The sequence below is a fragment of the Gastrolobium bilobum genome, unplaced genomic scaffold (genome assembly GCF_033153095.1).
Source record: "Gastrolobium bilobum isolate Gb01-03AN ecotype WA unplaced genomic scaffold, APGP_CSIRO_Gbil_v1 utg4844, whole genome shotgun sequence".
Lineage (NCBI taxonomy): Eukaryota > Viridiplantae > Streptophyta > Magnoliopsida > Fabales > Fabaceae > Gastrolobium > Gastrolobium bilobum.
Window position 1 is genome coordinate 190,088 of NW_026897134.1, and position 16,442 is coordinate 206,529.

Genomic DNA, 16,442 nt, shown 5'->3' on the forward strand with positions numbered 1-16,442 from the left:
TGTTACCCGGACAGGGGGAGCCATTAGCAAACCCTGGTCGTTATCGCCGATTAGTTGGAAAGTTGAATTATCTTACTGTGACAAGACCAGACATCTTTTTTGCAGTTAGTGTGACAAGTCAATTTCTTGACTCTCCTTGTGACTCCCATTGGGATGCAGTTATCAGGATTCTTCGATATATCAAATGAGCACCAGGAAGAGGTTTATTATACACAAATAAAGGGAATGCAAAGGTATCTAGCTATCCAGATGCTGACTGGGCATGTTCTCCTTCAGACAGATGATCCACCTCGGGGTATTGTGTTCTCTTTGGAGGAAACTTGATCTCTTGGAAGAGTAAGAAGCAAATTGTGGTCGCAAGGTCAAGTACAGAGGCAGAATATCGGGCAATGGAAAATGCAACCTATGAGCTCATCTGGCTAAAACAATTACTTAAGGAACTACATCTCTGTGAACAACAGCCCATGAAGCTCATTTGTGACAATCAAGTAGCATTGCATATATCCTCTAACCAAGTCTTTCATTAGAGGACCAAACATATAGAAATTGACTGTCACTTTATTAGAGAGAAGATTCAGTCAAGAGAGATCGAAACAGCATTTGTCAATTCTAGTGATTAACTTGCAGATGTTTTTACCAAGGCTCTTAGAGGTCTCCGAATAGATCATATATGTAACAAGCTGGGAGCTTATGATATATACGCACCAGCTTGAGGAGGAGTGTTAGAAATAATATAATATTAAATAGCATTGTATCATTTATTATTCTGTTATTCTAGCAGGTTATTTGGGCTTGGCCCATTAGGTTATTTAAGCCCTTTAAATAGAGGTCTTTTGTACAGTTCTATACACAATTGAATACAATACATTCATACATTATAATTGATATAAAACGCTTGTGGGGATTTTTGGGGCTCACCGGTTACTACCGTCGTTTTATAAGAAACTATGGTCGCATTGCTCAGCCACTTACTGCTTTACCGAAAAAAGGCAACTTTACTTTGACACTTGAAGCCACAACAACGTTTGAAGATCTTAAGAAAGCAATGACTCAAGCCCCGGTATTGGCACTACCCAATTTCGATCTTCCTTTTGCTATAGAATGTGATGCCTCGGGTCGAGGTATAGGAGCTGTTTTGTCTCAAGAAAAGCACCCCATCGCGTTCTTCAGCAAAGCTATAAGTCCTTCCGCTCTCACTAAATCAACATATAAGGAGGAGTTAATGGCGTTGGCCCTAGCCATTCAGCTTTGGAGGCCTTATTTGCTAGGAAGGCGTTTTCAGGTGTTCACAGATTAGAAAAGTCTCAAGTTCCTATTGGAACAACAGATAACCACGCAAGATCAACAAAATTAGTTAGCCAAACTCTTAGGATATGAGTTTGAGATTGCTATAAGCCCGGTTCAACCAATAGAGTAGCAGATGCACTCTCTAGGTGCATGGGAGAACAGGTTGACAAGGAGCTTCAATGTAAGGGTATCTCTTAACCCTTTTGGGATGACTTCAGTAAGGTGGACGCAGAGGTGAGGAGTGATCCTTTTCTGATTAAGATTATTAATGATCTGGAGAAGGATCCCAACTCACACTCTGCTTACATGCTGGAGAATGGTAGATTGCATCACAAGGGCAAATTAGTGTTATCTGCCAAATCAGTTTGGATACCTCAACTATTACATGAGTTTTATTCTTCACCCACAGAGGGGCATTCAAGTATCTATCGTACTTTTCGTAGGTTGGCACAATCATTTTTTAGGGTGGGTATAAAGAGCTCGGTTACCGAATATGTGGCAGCATGTCATCCTTGTCAACAAAATAAGTACTTAGCATCTTCACCTGCAGGCCTGTTATAGCCCCTGCCCATTCCAAATGCTGTTTGGGAAGACTTGAACATAGATTTTATCTCTGGTTTGCCCATGTTTTGGGGTTATACTACAGTTTGGGTTATTGTGGATCGCTTAAGCAAATATGTGTGAAGAACCAATTCAACCCAAAAGCTTAAGCTATTGGGTGAGGCTACATTAATTATTTTTATATATCACAACAATATGCCCACTTTGTGATGCTTAAACACCCATACACAGATCGCAGTTTGGTTGGTATTTTTGTCAAAGAAGTCATACGTTCTTCATGAAATTCCTCTCTCAATTGTAAGCGATAGGGATCCAACCTTAATGAGTAATTTCTGGCGTGAGATCTTTAAATTGCAGGGTACCACCCTACATTTTAGCACTGCTTACCATCCGGAAACGGATGGACAAACGGAGGTGGTGAATCGGACTTTAGAAACTTATCTGTGTTGTTTTTGTTGTGAGCAACCCAAGGAGTGGGGCAATTTTCTCTCATGGGCAGAATACTAGTATAATACCAGTTTCCACCACTCGGTATACACCACACCATTTGTATAGTTTTATCATTCATTTCTTGATCTACACGCGGCTGAACATTCGAGAAGAAACAAAAGAAAGGAATAAAGGGGTATGAATCACGTGGTTAGTTAGTTGGTTGAGTTTGTACATCAGTAGAGTAGGTGGGGTATAAATAGTAAGGCATGGGTCTCATAGGGGGTATGGAAAATTAGACATAGTTTCAGGAATGAGTAAGTCGTTGTAAAAGGGGGGTTTCCTTGGACAAGAGTTGTTCTCTTGTATTTATTTGATTACATAGTAATTGTAAACAACTATTTCAACCCAAAAGCTTAAGTTGTTGGGTGAGGGCTTTTTAATTGTTTATACCTTCTCCAACACGTCCCCTCACACGAGAATCCACTGGGCTTGGAGGGTGGACAATGCACAGGCTCACTTACCTGTGCTAAGAAAATTCCACAAGAAAAAGCGGGGGCGGTGAGGATCGAACCTGTGACACTGAGGTTTTGATACCATGTAAAGAACTAATTCAACCCAAAAATTTAAGCTGGTGGGTGAGGGCCTTTTTAATGGTTTATACTATTTTCTAAAAGCTTTTGGGTTGAAATTAGTTCTTTTCATGGTATCAGAGCCTCGTGTCCCGGGTTCGGTCCTCACCGCCTCTACTTTCTCTTGTGGAATTTTCTTAGCATAGGTAGGTGGGATCTGTGCATTGTCCACCCTTCAAGCCCAGTGGACTCTCGTGTGAGGGGGGAGGGGGTGTTAGAGAATAGTATAAACTATTAAAAAGGCCCTCGCCCACTAGTTTAAGCTTTTGGGTTGAATCGGTTTTTTAGAATAATAACATCAGTTGTTTCTCTATCACCTATAGTCTGGTTGTCTCTGTTATTTGCCAATCTTCGTAACAAGATTCCTGGCATGCTTAGTGTACGAGAGTTGGACAGTTTCTGCATAAATGAGTCCAATTCCTCCACTTGTTGCTCTTGGTCTATTGTGTTAGAAAATTCTTATTCTCCTGATGCATTTCTTTTGATCTTCCTTCACTTTCTAGTGACCACTAATAATAGGGAATTATAGAAGTAAACTCTCTACTTAAATGGTGCAGCTTTTGATTTGAGAACCTGGGAAAGATAGTTCTATTATTTGTTGAGGATTAGGTAGCGTAGTGGCGGATCTATTTGGTTTTCTATGTGTGAAAGTGTATACATAAATTTGGTCATACATTTTTTTTTAGTAAATAAGAGATATATTTTTTAAGGGAAAAATTCACTAATGCCCTTGTGGTTTGCTTGAGAATCACTTATGCCCCTGTGGTTTTTTTATCACATATGCCTCTGTGGTATGTAAAAAATAATAAACCATAGGGGCATATGTAATAAAAAACATACCCTTTTGCAAACCAGAGGAGCATATATGATAAAAAAAAAATCACAGGGACATAGATGATTCTAGAGTAAACCACAGGAGCATTGATGAACTTTTCCTATTTTTTAATTAATTATGAGTGTCACTCAAGGAGCAATTTTAGTGGCTGTATTACCAGGAATAAAGCACAGATATTAAGAAAGAAACACATATTATTTACTGTTTATGTTTTAGTGGTTTTATATCATTAAGTTGATTACTATTTTTTAATGTTAAGTTCAAGTTTTCTTTTCTTTTGTTGTTTGAGGATTATATCCCTCATATTATGTGAATGAAATTTTTTGTCAAGTTATATAATATTAAAGAAAGGGAGATGACACATTATTCAATGAATTGGTCTTGTCTTTCAAGTTTTCTTTTCTTTTTTTGGTTCATGTAACATAAGGATATAATATATTTTTTATATTCTTTTATATTTTAATGCATTTAAAACTTTGTTTATTTTTTTTTTTCTCCAGAAGCACCGCCCCTAAATCCCCTCTACTAAATATTCGGACTAAATATGCACAAATAAATACAATTTCCTGGGTCCGCTACTGAGGTAGCGTAAAACCACAGTTTTCACCCAGAAAAAACCTTGGTCACTGGTAATATGGCTTGTATCTGTTCCTGGACTTCCAAATTTATTACCAAATACTTTAGTTTCGCTTCCAGTGCGAATTTGACAGCGTGAAAAGCTTTTCTCTCATTTGCTGACGTAAAAGATGCATTCAGTTTTCTCATATATCAATATAGCATTAGTTGATAGCTCTCATCATAAGTCATAACTCACCTATGAACCCAAATATTGTATCCTTGTTTCTGTGTCATATGTAGTTATAACTATTATACGTTGCCATAATTGACCGGTTATTAGCATCATTTGGCATTGTGAAATTGCTACTTCCCAGTGGCCGGTCCTGCTGGTATCTCTTGACTGTAGAGGTCTACCTGTATCTTTCAGGCAGCAGCTATCCGATTGGAAGTCAGAGGTGGGGAGTGGAAAGATGCGTATATGCAAATGGATGGGGAACCCTGGAAACAACCATTGAGCAAGGACTTCTCCACATTCGTAGAAATAAAGAGGGAACCTTTCCAGTCACTCATGATTAGTGGAGAGTGATTCTTTGTGAAGGTTGATTGTTCCATAGGTGGGATTCATACAATGCGTGTATATTAAATGTAACGTAATTTTAGGTCATAGCTCTACTGTATGGAAAAATGAATATTGTCAAAATTCATCTCCTATTTTTTTCATCCTTAAAATCTAGTTTTTATAATCTTTGAAGCTGGTGATATTACACGCTTTTGTGGAGTTTTCTCAGAAAATTATGGTGTTGAAGGGCATACGGGATTACGCGGCCTCCGATTGTTCACGGAAGATCCTCTGTCAGTTACCAACCGCTCGTCCTTAATCTCTGATCGTCGAAAACCACAGTTAGCTGTCATTCACCGTCATCACCACGAGAATATCTTTGGTATTGCGGATGCACCGAAAACTTGGTACATCTTCCACTCATATTGTGACACGTGTCTTACTTTATATCAAATCAGTTTATCTCCTAATTTTAAAATAAATTATTTATTATTGATTTGACAAAAGTAAAACACGTGTCAGTATGAATAAAAGATCCACCGAATTTACGGTGCATCCATAACACCAAAAGAATTTTCCATCACCTGAGCCTTTTTATAACACCGTGTGTTCGACTCGTATGATTACGTGTTATGAAATTCAAACGGTAACTAATCAAATAAAAAAATCTTAGGAGTTTTAAAGTCTTATAAATTCTACTTTTACCACTTTTAACTTAGGAAACACCATAAATACAAAAGCAATAAAGCAGAACAGTCCCAAAGATACATAACACGAAGAATAGAAAACAACTCATGTCCTAGATTGGCAGCGTTACTTTATGGCAGAACTGGGAATGGGTTTGGTTACCAAAAATTCTTAATTCAGACGTGTCAAAGTAGGCAGCACCCTAAGCTTTCCAGTGATATACTATTTGTGATTTTTGGACATCTGTGGGCTTACATTAATTCTAGAAGATGGTTGTACTAAGTGACCAAAGTGCAGAAAATTTCAATGGGTTGGTGACTCTTACGTTACGTATAGGAAATTCTTAGTGATTGAAGTCTAAATTTTTTCTAGAACGGGGAGGTTGATAAACAGGAATACAAGAAGTCTAAAAACGTTCAGTTTAGTTCATTATGAATTGAATTAGAGATGACCGTCTGAAGTAAGATTACTTAAGGACAAATTTTGTACATACAACAGATTTATTGAGAAAATTTATGGATTTAAGTAATTCATAAAAGGACATAAAAGTGAACAAACTTGTGTATGTTCTAGGATTCCAATTATATCCTTAAAAGGTTTAGACATACATTTAATTCTTAATATTATAGTCATATGAATTGACATTTCAAATCACTCATACACATAGGCGGACCTAGGGGAGGGTTAGGGTTGCCCACCCCTCCCTAAATTTTTAATTATTTTATTATTATATATATAATAGTATTTTGGTAATATTAATAAGTTATTAAAACTAAAAGTTAGCACCTCTTTAAAATAAAAAAATAAAAAAATAAAAATAAAAACTAAAGAAAACCCTATCCCCACCAACTACCCCTTGTTTTCTCTTTCCATGGCTTCTATTTCTTTTCTTTTTTTACCTTTAAATAAAATTATTGTTTCTTTTTTTAAGAAACCAGTTTCACTTCATCCTTGAATCATAAATCAACAAACATTGATTTGTACTCTATAGCGGCACAAGGTAAGCAATTTTAGTAGAGTTTCTAATCTTTAACTTGTTATATTTGAAATTAAAGGAAAGCAATTTCCATTTTGAAAAAAAGAATAATAATACAAAAATATATTTCGTGATATTTTCAATCATTTGACACCGTCATTGATTGGATTTATAGCTTCTTAATGTGAAACAGTAACACTATAATTTCAATTCATAACTAATTAGTACTTTATGCTCATAACTTCAACGCTTAATAATGAGACAATGTTTTAATTATGACGTGTCAATTAGTTGGACATGTGTCACTTAATGTAACTGCATGTTGCTATTAGTTAGTTACGTGTCAATTAGTTGGTTAGATGGTTTTGCTTCTCTATTTTTCGATACACACTGCAATATATATATTGTAATAGTGCTACAGTTCTCAGTACATTGATTCAGTTCATCTTTTACACTTATTCTTGAATATGAGTTTCATATACTTCACTGTATCTTTTGTTTCTTTCCTTCTGTATTGTATGATGGTATCAGAGCTCTTCACAGAGCTCTGATATGCACCTTTAATTTTTCTTTCTTGCATGCATTTAGTTTCAACTTGTTACTGTTTGATCTGGTGTTGCTGATCGATTCAGATCTAAATTTGTAAACAAAAAGGCGGTTCAGAGTTCTGTGAATGCAATGGATGCAGAAGTTGAAGATGCTACTGAAAACGTTCGTTCATCTAGGCATGGGAGTGCGGTGAACACGAATCTGATTGATATGTTGGATCCAGGGAGCCCTTACTATCTTCATCCAAGTGAGAATCCATCACTTGTTCTTGTTTCAAATCTGATGAACGGAAGAAATTATCATGGATGGTGCAGGGCTATGACAATGGCTTTGATCTCAAAGAACAAGTTGTCGTTTGTGAATGGTATGATTTTTGCTCTAGAAACATCAGATCCACGTTTTGCAGTTTGGGAGAGATGCAACACCATGGTTCTTTCCTGGTTGCATCGTTCAATTACCAGTTCCATATCTCAATCAATCTTGAAGATGGATAAAACATACGATGTGTGGAGAGATCTCAAAGAAAGGTTTCACAGTCTGATATTTTCAGAATATCAGATTTACAAGATGACATTTATCCATTGCATCAAGGAGATAGTTCAATCTCTATTATTTCACTCGGCTTAAGATTTTGTGGGATGAGTTGGAAGCACTACAACCAACTCCTACATGCAAGTGTGTACGTCCATGTTGTTCAATTGCTGTTGAAGTTAAGAACATCAAAGATAAGGATTATTCAATCTGATTCCTTAAAGGACTTAGCGAACAGTTCTCTCATGTTAGGTCCCAAATTATGCTGATGGATCCACTTCCCTCTGTCAACCATGTGTTTTCTCTTGTTGCACAACAAGAGAGGCAGTTACAGATCGAAGGTAATGCTTCAAATCATGATCCTTCAAGAATTTTTTTTAACTCTGTTGAACAGATCCAAGAGATAGGACAGTCACAAGGCCGTGGAAGAGGATCTAGACTTTGTACCTACTGTGGAAAAACTAGCCACACAATAGAGACATGTTTTGAAAAGCATGGTTATCCTCCTGGCTATAAACAAAGAAGTGTTGTACATAAGGTTAATGCAGCTGTGAATGAAGATAAAGGTTCTGATCAAATATATAGTACTCAGGCTGAGACAAAGGAGAGCTTTACCAAGAGTCAGTATCAGACTATCATGGAGATGATTCAACAGTCGATGCTGATACAACAGAAATTTAGTCCACCCTCTTCTCATGTCAGTAACATGGTGCACACTAAGGCTCTTAATGCAGATGGGAATTCTTATGGAGCAAGTAAGTTGGAGAATCAGTGGGTCCTGGATACAGGAGCCACTGATCACATCACATTATGCTTCACAAATTTATCTTTTGTTAAGCACATAGAGCCAGTAGCCATATCCTAACCAAATGGGACACGAGTATTTTCTTATATTTCTGGTACAGTGGTTATTTCCAATACACTCACATAGAGAGATGTCTTATATGCAAAGGAATTTGGAGTGAATTTGATATCAGTAAATAAACTGATTCATGAAACTGATTGTCATGTGACATTTAAGCATCAGACTTGTTTCATTCAACAACAACAGTCCAGGAGATGATTGGTTCTGCTAGTTTGATGAGAGGATCATATGTGATCACTCAAGGTGGTCCAAGGCATGAAGGTTCAACTGGTAACACAGCAAGGCAGCTGAACTTTTCTAATAATAGCAGTTTTGTTTCAGAAACTAATGCCACTGATGTTTGGCATTTATGTTTGGGCCATTGCTCCAAACCTGTAATAAAGGCCATGATGCTACAATACCCTTTTATTACTTGTAAAGATATATATACACCATGTGATGTTTACCATATGGCAAAACAGAAAAAGCTTTCCTTTAGTTTGAGCAATGTTGTATCAAAGAATCCTTTTGATCTTGTACATATAGATATCTGGGGACCATATTTTGTGTCCTCCATTCATGGTCATTGTTTCCTTTTAACAATTGTTGATGATTGAACTAGATATACATGGGGAATACTTACGAAATCAAAATCTGAGGTGAGACAACACATCTGTGCTTTTGTTGCCTTAATTGAAAATCAATTTTACAAAACAGTCAAGGCCTTTCGTAGTGATAATGGGCAGGAGTTTTTAATGACTGAGTTTTTTAAACAAAAGGGGATTCTTCATCAAACTTCTTGTATAGAAATACCTCAACAGAATGGTGTTGTTGAGAGAAAGCATCAACACCTGCTAAATGTTGCTAGGGCTCTTCTTTTCCAAGGGAAACTTCCTATCAGTTTGTGGTCTTATTGTATAATTCATGCCATACATTTGATCAATCGACTCAGCTCACCAAAGTTGAATAATAAGTCACCATATGAGCTATTATACAATAATTCACCTGTAATCATTCATCTTAAAGCTTTTGGTTGCCTTGCTTTTGCATCAACAATCATGGCAGGACGTTCAAAATTTGATTCTAGAGCCCGCAAGTGTGCATACATTGGGCACGAGGATGGGACAAAAGGATACATTTTGTATGACTTATTTTCAAAACAGATTTTTGTTTCAAGAAATGTTGTATTCTATGAACAACACTTTCCTTTCAAAGATGAAGTCTTGGCTCAACTTTCAATTCTCACGCCTACTGATCAAGTTTCAACTCCCCTTTGTGAAATTACTATCTCATGTCATCATCAAGACTCACCTGATGTTCAAAGGTCAGGAAATTCAGAAACTATAGTACCAGAAAAGAGTCATGTTGAGAACTTAGAACATCAAGAGCCTAATGGAGAGATTCTTGTCAATTCTTCACATCCTGACAGCTCCAATTGTGTCCACAATCCAGAAGAATGCACTCTCAGGCGTTCTACAAGGGTAAGAATTCCTCCCAAACACTTATCAGATTTTCAATGCAATTTTTCCTCTGCTGATACACTATCTAATTCCTCATCTACTGCTCATCCTTTGTCATCTGTTATTTCATATGCAAACTGTTCCTTGGAGTACACATCCTTCTGCCACAACATCAGCTCTTTTGTTGAACAAACCACTTACAAACAAGCAGTTAAATTCCCTAAATGGGTAACTGCTAGAGTTAGAGGCACTACATCGAAACAATACTTGGGATATAGTAAATCTACCAAAAGGAAAACACCACATTGGTTCTAAATGGGTGTACAAGATTAAACACAACTCAGCCGGAACCATTGCACGTTACAAGGCCCGTCTGGTTGCAAAAGGGTACAATCAAATGGAAGGTGTAGATTATTTTGAAACATTCTCACCTGTTGCGAAGCTCACTACAATCATATTACTGCTCACAGTTGCAGCCTCACGCCAATGGCACTTGGAGAAACTTGATATCAACAATGCCTTTTTGCATGGTGACTTATCAGAAGAGGTCTATATGTCCATTCCACGAGGATTTGCTGTCAATCGAGATCAGAAGGTATGCAAATTACGAAAATCTTTATATGGGCTTACACAAGCCAGTAGGCAGTGGAATGCTCGTTTGACTATGGAACTTATTTCACTTGGTTACTCTCAATCCTCATCTGATCATTATCTCTTCACAAAATTTAATGGAAAACACTTCACTGCTCTCCTGGTCTATGTAGATGATATGGTGCTCGCTGGAAATGATATTGATGAAATAGAGATGGTCAAGAGTCACTTAGATAGATTGTTTAAGATCAAGGATCTTGGCCCTTTAAAATTCTTTCTTGGTATTGCAATAGCTCGTTCCAGTCGTGGCTTGGTTTTAAATCAAAGGAAATATGTCCTAGAATTACTAAGTGACAGTGGATTGCTTGGGACAAAGCCAGCTTCAACTCCAATGGAACCTGGTCTTCACCTTCGCCAAAGTCAAGGTCCTGCCTTCCCTGAACCAGCAAAATACCGCAGGCTAGTAGGGAGACTTTTGTATCTCACCAACACAAGGCCAGACATTGCATTTGCTGTCCAACAATTGAGCCAGTTTGTGGCTAATTCCATGCAAGCTCATTTCAATGCTTCATGTCGTGTCCTCAAGTACTTGAAAGGATCTCCAACTAAGGGTCTATTTTTTCCCTGTGACAATTCGCTAGTTGTATCAGGGTTTGCAGATGCAGACTGGGCAACTTGCCCAGATACCAGAAAGTCAATAACAGGATTCTACATTTTCCTTGGAGCATCATTAGTGTCTTGGAAATCCAAGAAACAAACCACAGTGAGCCGTTCCTCTGCTGAATCTGAGTATCGAGCACTAGCTACTCTCACATGTGAAATGCAATGGTTAGTACATCTACTACATGATTTGCAAGTTCCATTCACACAACCATCCATGATCTATTGTGATAATCAATATGCTATCCACCTAGCCCACAATCCTACATTCCATGGGCGTAGCAAGCATATAGAATTGGATTGCCATATAACAAGGGAAAAGATTGCTGCTGGTTTGATCCGTCTTCTACCCATTTTGACCACTCAACAACTGGCTGATGTTTTTACAAAAGCATTACATCATGCACCCTTCCATGATTTTATAGCCAATTTGGGACTTCATGATATTCATCTTCCAACTTGAGGGGGGTAGTGAGACTACGTTTTAACTATGACGTGTCAATTAGTTGGACATATGTCACTTAATGTAACTGCATGTTGTTATTAGTTAGTTATGTGTCAATTAGTTGGTTAGATGGTTTTGCTTCTCTATTTTTCGATACACACTGCAATATATATATTGTAATAGTGATACAGTTCTCAGTACATTGATTCAGTTCATCTTTTATACTGATTCTTGAATATGAGTTTCATATACTTCACTGTATCTTTTGTTTCTTTCCTTCTATATTGTATGACTTAATGATACAATAACTATTAAAACACATTCTCTCTCCGTTTCTTTTACAACTACTAAAAGAGCTTTCCTTGCCATGAAAATAATTAATAACACACGTTGAAAATTTTAATATCAATTTCTTGATCATTCTTTGATATTACACATATGGAAAAAAAATTGTTTTGAATTTTAACATAGATTCAATTATAGAAGAGTTTAATATAACACCTCGCATTTCTAAAACAAATATTAATATATTAAATATAGGTTAAAGGGTAGAATTAGCGAAAATCCTGAAATTACGGCCAAAATACAAAGGAAGGGTAAAACGGTAATTAGCCAAACACGTAATCCTAGGAAGGTAAAGTTGAGTAGGAGGTCTCAAATGATAAAAAATAACCTTGAAAATGGATTTAGAATGAAAAATTGAGTGGTTATGAAAGTTTCTGAAAATTCGGTGAATAGTATTTTTACTTGGTAAAATTATCGCGGTACAGTTGCACCGTAAAGCGTGTCAATTGAATTTTGAGCTCTAGTTTTGGATATAAGTTATAAATGGTATATAGGACTAAGAAATATGATTTCTGGTGAAAATTGATGAAATTAGTAAGTTTGGGGAAGCGTGCTCAGGCGCGCATAACAGCTTAAAATTGCAATTTCTCCGAATGATCGGAAAACTCCGGATTCATCTGATCAAGGGCAATTAAAGGAAAATGCTTAATGTTAAAAATTAGAGTTTCTAAATAGGTTATGAAATTATGGACGTTTAGTGGAATAGGCGAGAGAATTTAAATTAGTTTGAAATCGCATGAGGTGGCGGTGGGGCCCACCTCACTTTAGTGACTTGGCCACATGGACCAGCCACTATTCATCATCATCTAAAACTCCCTTCTCTTGTTATCAAAAAAAAAAAAAAAAACTCCCTTCTCTCTCTACAAAACCGTGGAACCCCCCCTCCCTTGGCCATTTTTGTTTCAAATCTTCTCTTCCTCATAACTCCTTCAATACTACTCCGAATCAAGAAAAGTTTGTGAGCAAAGTTGTTGGAAATCCTTACCCGAACACATCCCACCGATTAGTTTCCCTTGAAACCCTCTCATTTGTGAGAAAAATGGAAAATTCAGCCACGAATTTGAAGGGAATTTTGGGAATTTTGGAGTTGTTTGCTCAAGCCATTGCTTGGGGATCACTTGGAGGAGTCTTTTGACTTGATTGTGGGTAAGTTTCAACACCTTTCATTGGTTAATTTGATGGATTTGATTTCATCAACCCTAGGGCTTGCATGCTTGATTGATGTAGTTAGAGAGCTCAAATTGAAAATGTGTATTAGATAAAAGTGGCTTAGAATGATGTTTTAGAGTGATAGAAACCATAAATATATATTATTTTTTTTTATCTTACCAAAAAATTATTAAGGCTTAGAATTCTAACTTAGGCAAAATTTGATGTGGGAATTCAACACTTTATGAAATTGGAATGTTGTATGATTGTGTAATTAAATTGTGGAGTGATTGTATGGGTTAATTATAGGATTGTATAGGGTGTGGAAGTATTGAAATGAATCAAAAATCATTTGGTATCCTTGCATGAAGATTTCGGCCATTGTAGGGTATATAGGGTTCAATGATGCAAAAAATTGTGTAATTGATGTTGTGTGTTGCTAAATGACATTTAGAGGTGTTGTGTGATGAGTGGATGCATGGAAAATCTAAGGAAAATTAATTGGATTGTGTGGATTTTGAAATTGGACCTAGAGAGGAATAAATGGAAAAATGGTGTTGTAGTGGTGTAGGGTTGAAAGTGGCACCTAAAATTGTGTTGTGGTAGCATTACGATGCTAAAAAAAATAAAAAGAAAATTTAGGAAAATATTTTGGAAATTAACACTATGTTGGCCGAACCTTGCCTTTGTTGGGAGGATTTTGATGCTTTGTGATTTTGGCGGGTTCACCTTGTATTGATGATCCGTGTATGATCATTGTAGGTTGCCTCCCGCGGAATTGAACACTGAACCGTGAGCTCGGTGGGTTGCCCTTGGTCTCGGACCAAAGGGATTGTGGCATTTCTGTTTGGACTGGACAATCTCCATGCTCACCAACCAAATAAGGCAACAAGCCCCAATAGCAGTCTCAACAATAACAACATAACATAACAGCATCCAGCATATAATTATCACAGTAGACATCTAACTCAGCTCCGGCCTCCTACCGCTGGAGGTCTCAACCCCCGCATTACCTGAACCTGAAATGGTGCCCAAACGTGGGGTGAGATCTCTAAACCGAAATCTCAGTAAAACAAGGGGTCCTCAATGATCTTCCACCCCAAGCTCACTTACATGTGCAATATAAGTTGTAAAAGCAGTAATTCAATATCAGTTCCAAAACCAGTGCAATGCAGCAGATAATCATGTCATGTGTGTATATAACTATTCTACTGATCAGAGAAGTGCAGGAATACGTCTATTACCCACACAGTACACGCCCATGCTGTACCCACCCACAGGACCTCCCCATGGCTTCCTGTCTAGGCGAAACACCACATACATATCATAAGCATTTGCACTTAACAGCTCAAAAGCATTTCAAATAAACAGTACCTGAAAACACATCATGCATATAAACCATCCCCCCATGGGATATGGTGGAACAAACAATGGCTAAACCGAGGACACGAAAGCTTACCTTGCAAGCTAGCTATCCAAGCCAAGAGTCCACACAAGCTCAAAGTCCACACACAACACAATCACAATCTGTTTGGACCAGCAATCATATCAATAATCATACTCAACAAGTATACGATATAAAGACAACGCCTTTCCTTTACGTTTCATGTCTTTAGGCTTCTCACAAAGTCATGAGCCCTTAATCCCTTGATTCTGACTTAGATAAGTTATTACAGAAGTCCCACATAATCAATCTAGGGTCCACAAACCCATAACTCAGTTCTGTATGAACAGTACCGTTACTGTTCACGCAGACCCAGAATATCCGGATATATGTCGGGGGCATATCCGGATATCAATATCCGGATATCACAGATCCCATATCCGGATATCAATATCCAGATATTTCGCGACAGAATGCAGTTTCTGCATTTTGCTGCATTTCGCGAGATATCACTTCCAAGGTTCCATTTTTAACACTTCAAAACTTTAAAGCATGCATCTTTACACTCTTTAAGGTTCATATACTGGTTGGTTACTTGTTTAACTCATTAAACATGCCAAGACTCTATTTTTACCCATTAAAACTCATGATTAAAGGTTCAAAAACTTACCCAAAGCTTAAGACAGCAAGGAATGGTGCTCTTGGAGCTCTCAAGTCAGTTCCAAGATGCTGACTTCAAAGGTGCACGAAAATGGCACTCAATCAAGGGTTCTTTCTCCTCAAAGATCACACCTTGAAGCTCAAAATGGCAATAACAAAGCTCCACTCTCTCAAAATCAGAATAACAGCCCTTGAACCTCTCAACTCAGAAACCAAACTCAGAAATAGGACACATTTATCTCACTAAAGGCTCAAGCACACACAATTATGAAGCTTTTGTGAAGGATTCAAAAGGAAATGTGACTTCTTGAAGTTTCAATGTAGAGGGAGAAGGGAGGCAAGGTGGATGACCACAAGCACCGGAAATTTCTCACGTAGGAGGCTACACAAAAGACCTAGGATCATGTGCCCCTTAGTATATATAACTAGTTTAAACTTAAACACACAGTATTAGCATTAATAGCTACGCTTAAAATTTTAATCCCAAACTTAGGATTCTGAACCTACTCATTTTTGTAAGATTTATCATATTTTTATTTTATTTTTCGCAGCACCTTTTCGGTACGCGCTTTTCCATAGCCAGTATCAGTTCTGGCACCAGTTCTCATTATTTTGACTTGAAACTTGCTTTACAAGTCCTATATATTATTCTAGTGACATATACACATTTTTCATAATTTTCCGGGATACTTCATCGGTACGCATTTATACCGAGTAGCAGAACCGGTATCTGCACTTTTCGTCCGAAAAGCGACTTTCAGCATTATTAATTACTTACCATAATTAATTAAGCTTATCATAATTATTAGGGTCAATTATGGAATTATTTCCTAATTTCACATAATTAAATAATTAACTTCCTTAATTAACGATGCGGGTTCTTACAGCGGGCAAGAGGCCAGTAGGATGAGCTCGTAGACTTATGATGATTTTGCATTTTGGGGCCATTGGGCCTAGGCTAGACTTAGGACTGGAACATCATATTGAGTTAGGATTATGCATTGTATCAATGATGTTCATGTCATATTTTGTCTAAGTTTAGCTTATGTTATTACATTTCATTTTGAAGGTTCGAAGTTGTAATATTTGTATTTGAAGTTGTAAATTGTAATATGTTCATTGGAGACTTGATGTAATATTGAAGCATGCTATATGATGAAAGGGCAGTAGGCCTATTCTAGGATTTGGTTTATGTTTTATGTCAAAGAATTGCATGCAAAGAAATTAATGTGATTGAAATGGTTTAAGATTTTGTAATGAGATAATTGAATAGAAAATTAAGCTAATTGATATAAATTAT

The 16,442-nt window shown here is 37.1% G+C and overlaps 2 protein-coding genes across 2 annotated transcripts in view; both read left to right on the forward strand.

Annotated features, from left to right (window-relative positions):
• LOC133304423 (diacylglycerol kinase 4-like) overlaps nt 1–5,030 on the forward strand; it is a 28,586-nt gene extending 23,556 nt beyond the window's left edge. Inside the window, exon 12 of the mRNA XM_061504456.1 lies at nt 4,730–5,030. Within this exon, the coding sequence (XP_061360440.1) occupies nt 4,730–4,888 (159 nt within the window). The 3' untranslated portion in view covers nt 4,889–5,030. The remainder of the gene's footprint in view (nt 1–4,729) is intronic.
• Nucleotides 5,031–7,872: 2,842 nt separating this feature from the next.
• On the forward strand, nt 7,873–9,065 carry LOC133304424 (uncharacterized). Its single transcript, XM_061504457.1, has 2 exons — nt 7,873–8,359; nt 8,626–9,065. Exons 1-2 carry the CDS (start codon nt 7,873–7,875, stop codon nt 9,063–9,065), a joined length of 927 nt encoding a protein of 308 aa, XP_061360441.1.
• The last annotated feature ends 7,377 nt before the right edge of the window (nt 9,066–16,442 follow it).